Source organism: Sycon ciliatum, chromosome 1, assembly GCF_964019385.1.
Source record: "Sycon ciliatum chromosome 1, ocSycCili1.1, whole genome shotgun sequence".
NCBI classification, from domain to species: Eukaryota; Metazoa; Porifera; class Calcarea; order Leucosolenida; family Sycettidae; genus Sycon; species Sycon ciliatum.
In genome coordinates this window covers 7,758,495-7,760,954 of record NC_088643.1, presented here as the reverse complement: position 1 = coordinate 7,760,954, position 2,460 = coordinate 7,758,495, and the positions used below count along the sequence as shown (strand labels likewise).

At 42.8% G+C, this 2,460-nt stretch overlaps 1 protein-coding gene across 1 annotated transcript in view; it reads left to right on the top strand.

Moving 5' to 3' along the window:
* Positions 1-2,460, top strand: part of LOC135807353 (uncharacterized) — a 53,432-nt gene that overhangs the window by 6,594 nt on the left and 44,378 nt on the right. The window contains exon 3 of the mRNA XM_065321238.1: positions 398-463. Coding sequence (XP_065177310.1) covers positions 401-463 — 63 coding nt within the window. The 5' untranslated portion in view covers positions 398-400. The remainder of the gene's footprint in view (positions 1-397; positions 464-2,460) is intronic.

Genomic DNA, 2,460 nt, shown 5'->3' with positions numbered 1-2,460 from the left:
GATACGGGCAAATCTGAGATATGGGCGGTGCACAGTCCCAAGGAGCCCGGATAAGAGACGTTCGAGTTCATACTGAATCGCGCACTCCAGCAATAATATTTAAAAAGAATTATGGGACGCAAAATTGATAACAAGGCCGGGTGTGATGTCCTGTGATGGGATTCTAGCTTAGTATTCTCTGTGAACCTACATGTATATGTACTACGAATACACGTATATAAAGTTAATAGCCACAAAGAAAAGTATTCCTTCTGCTCATGCTACCCTGTCCGTGACCGTCTTTCCTGGCACCTCACTTCACTTCAACCATGTTTCTCTACGGACGATTCTCTCCTCTTCCCTATTCCTACTTTTACATCTGTCATTGTCTTTCCTGTGTGTTCTATTGGCAATGTAGGTAATGGAAATTGTCCGACATGCCGCTGGCAAGGCTGCTGGTTATATCAACCGTCGTTTTCCTCAGGTAATTAGAGAAAGCACATGTTATGAGTTATGACTAAATGTCCATCTATGTAACCAGATAATTATACCGTCAGCAAGTGTGACAAAAGGGCAAACAACTGACAAGGAGTACTTAGCTGAAAAACTGACAAGGAATGCTCAGCTTCCCCTTCCATGCAAAAGAGAAAGACAAGGGAACTACAAGTTACGATATACTGTCCACAAACACCACCAGTTACTAAACAATCAGCTCATGCGATAACACTGCACAACACTGTGTAACTGGTGCTGTTAGTGGACAGTATAGCGTAACTTGTAGTTCCTTGGTCTTTCTCTTTTGCATAAATTAAACCTTGGCTATCCATCTGAGTCCATTCCCCTTCCATGTTTACCATATAAACTCGAACCTCCCAATTTGGGTGGTCTGTTACTTTGCGTCGTTGGGTTGTAGTAAAATCGGTACGACCAAGTGTCTTACTAATATCGTCTTCATCCAATAACGTTCGGCATTCATTGTTGCTGTGGAACAGAGCATGTGCTCATCTTCGTTGCGCTTTCCTTCCCCTCTTTGGATATTTCCTTACTTGAGCCTCCCAAGTCGGAAGGTTGTTGGTTCGCACCTCTCAGATGTGTTGGAGTGAGGTGTTAGGTCGTTGAATGTCTCAGTACTCCTTGTCAGTTTTGTGCCCTGTTGTCGTACTTGCTGACGGTATAATTATTATCTGGTTGAACTGCTGGACACTTGGTCATAACTAGTAAAAATGTTGTCCTTTCCCTTTTCCATGATTACATTGGCTCAAAATCCGAGCTCTTCAGGTAAAGTGATTATATGTCATACTGAGTATTCCAAGTGTCCTGTTGATATGGATAGTATGGTGTTATGTACATAATAATTTAAATTCGGATACAGAGCCAGTAATAATTAATGTAAAAAAAGAGAAGAAATACATGAGAACGAGTTACGAAGCAACTATCCACTACTGTAGTAAGATAATAAGCAGTCAGAAACGGTGCGATGACAGGGCACAAAACTGACAGGCTACTGAGACATTTGACGACCTGAGACCTAGCTCTAACACATCTCCAGTGCGCAAACCAACAGCCTTCCAACTTGGAAGGTTCGTGGTTAGGTAGGACTGAAGAGGGGAAGGTGAGCGCAGCAAAAATGTGCACAAGCTAAGTCCCGCGGCAACAAAGAATGCCGACTGTTACAGGACGATGACGAGACCAGTTAATAACATGACAATGCGGTCTGACTACAATTCAATGAAGCAAAGCAACACACCACCCAGCAGTCGTGGATAGTTGCTGCATACTCTTTCTCATGTATTTCTTCTCTTTTTTTACATAATAATTGTTAAACAAAGGATGAAGTTTCGTTTTCAATCCGTGCATATGGTAAAAAGTCGTCTGTACTTTCAATACGTTTCACAAAGCTATCACCAACTCATTTTTTCGATGTCCACCATCCTAATGTTACAAGTAGCGAGAATCTTCATAGATTTATTTCCTGCCTGTGTTTAAATGCAGGCAAGTACATGTGTGCTGTGCATGCAGCTTGCCGAAAGACCCATATAGCATATGTACAAGCTGATCTTCTCATTTATAATGTCCGACTTATAAAAAAATACATCATCACTTAAAGGGGAAGTATACCCTGAAATATAAATTTCACCAGTTGTAGTCTTCGGGGTGCTGAGTCGAATGGTCTTGGTCCGACGAAGCTGAGACGCTCCCTTCCTCCTTTATTCCCAATCGAACTCGCGCACTTCCACCGAAACTGGGTGACTGCGCCCTACTAGATAGGGATTTGTATGGAAAAAGTCACTAAAAACGCCGTTTCGTTCTTATAAAAGGGCGGATGACCGCGATTGGTGCGTATGTTGTAGTCTTTTGGCGGCTGAGTCGACTGGTTTTGGTCCGAAAAGGCTGCGATGCAGCGTTCGGCCCTTATTCCAAATCGAACACGGTTGAGTAAGCGGTCACGTGCTAATTTACAGCCTGTTTGGGCCCGTTTAT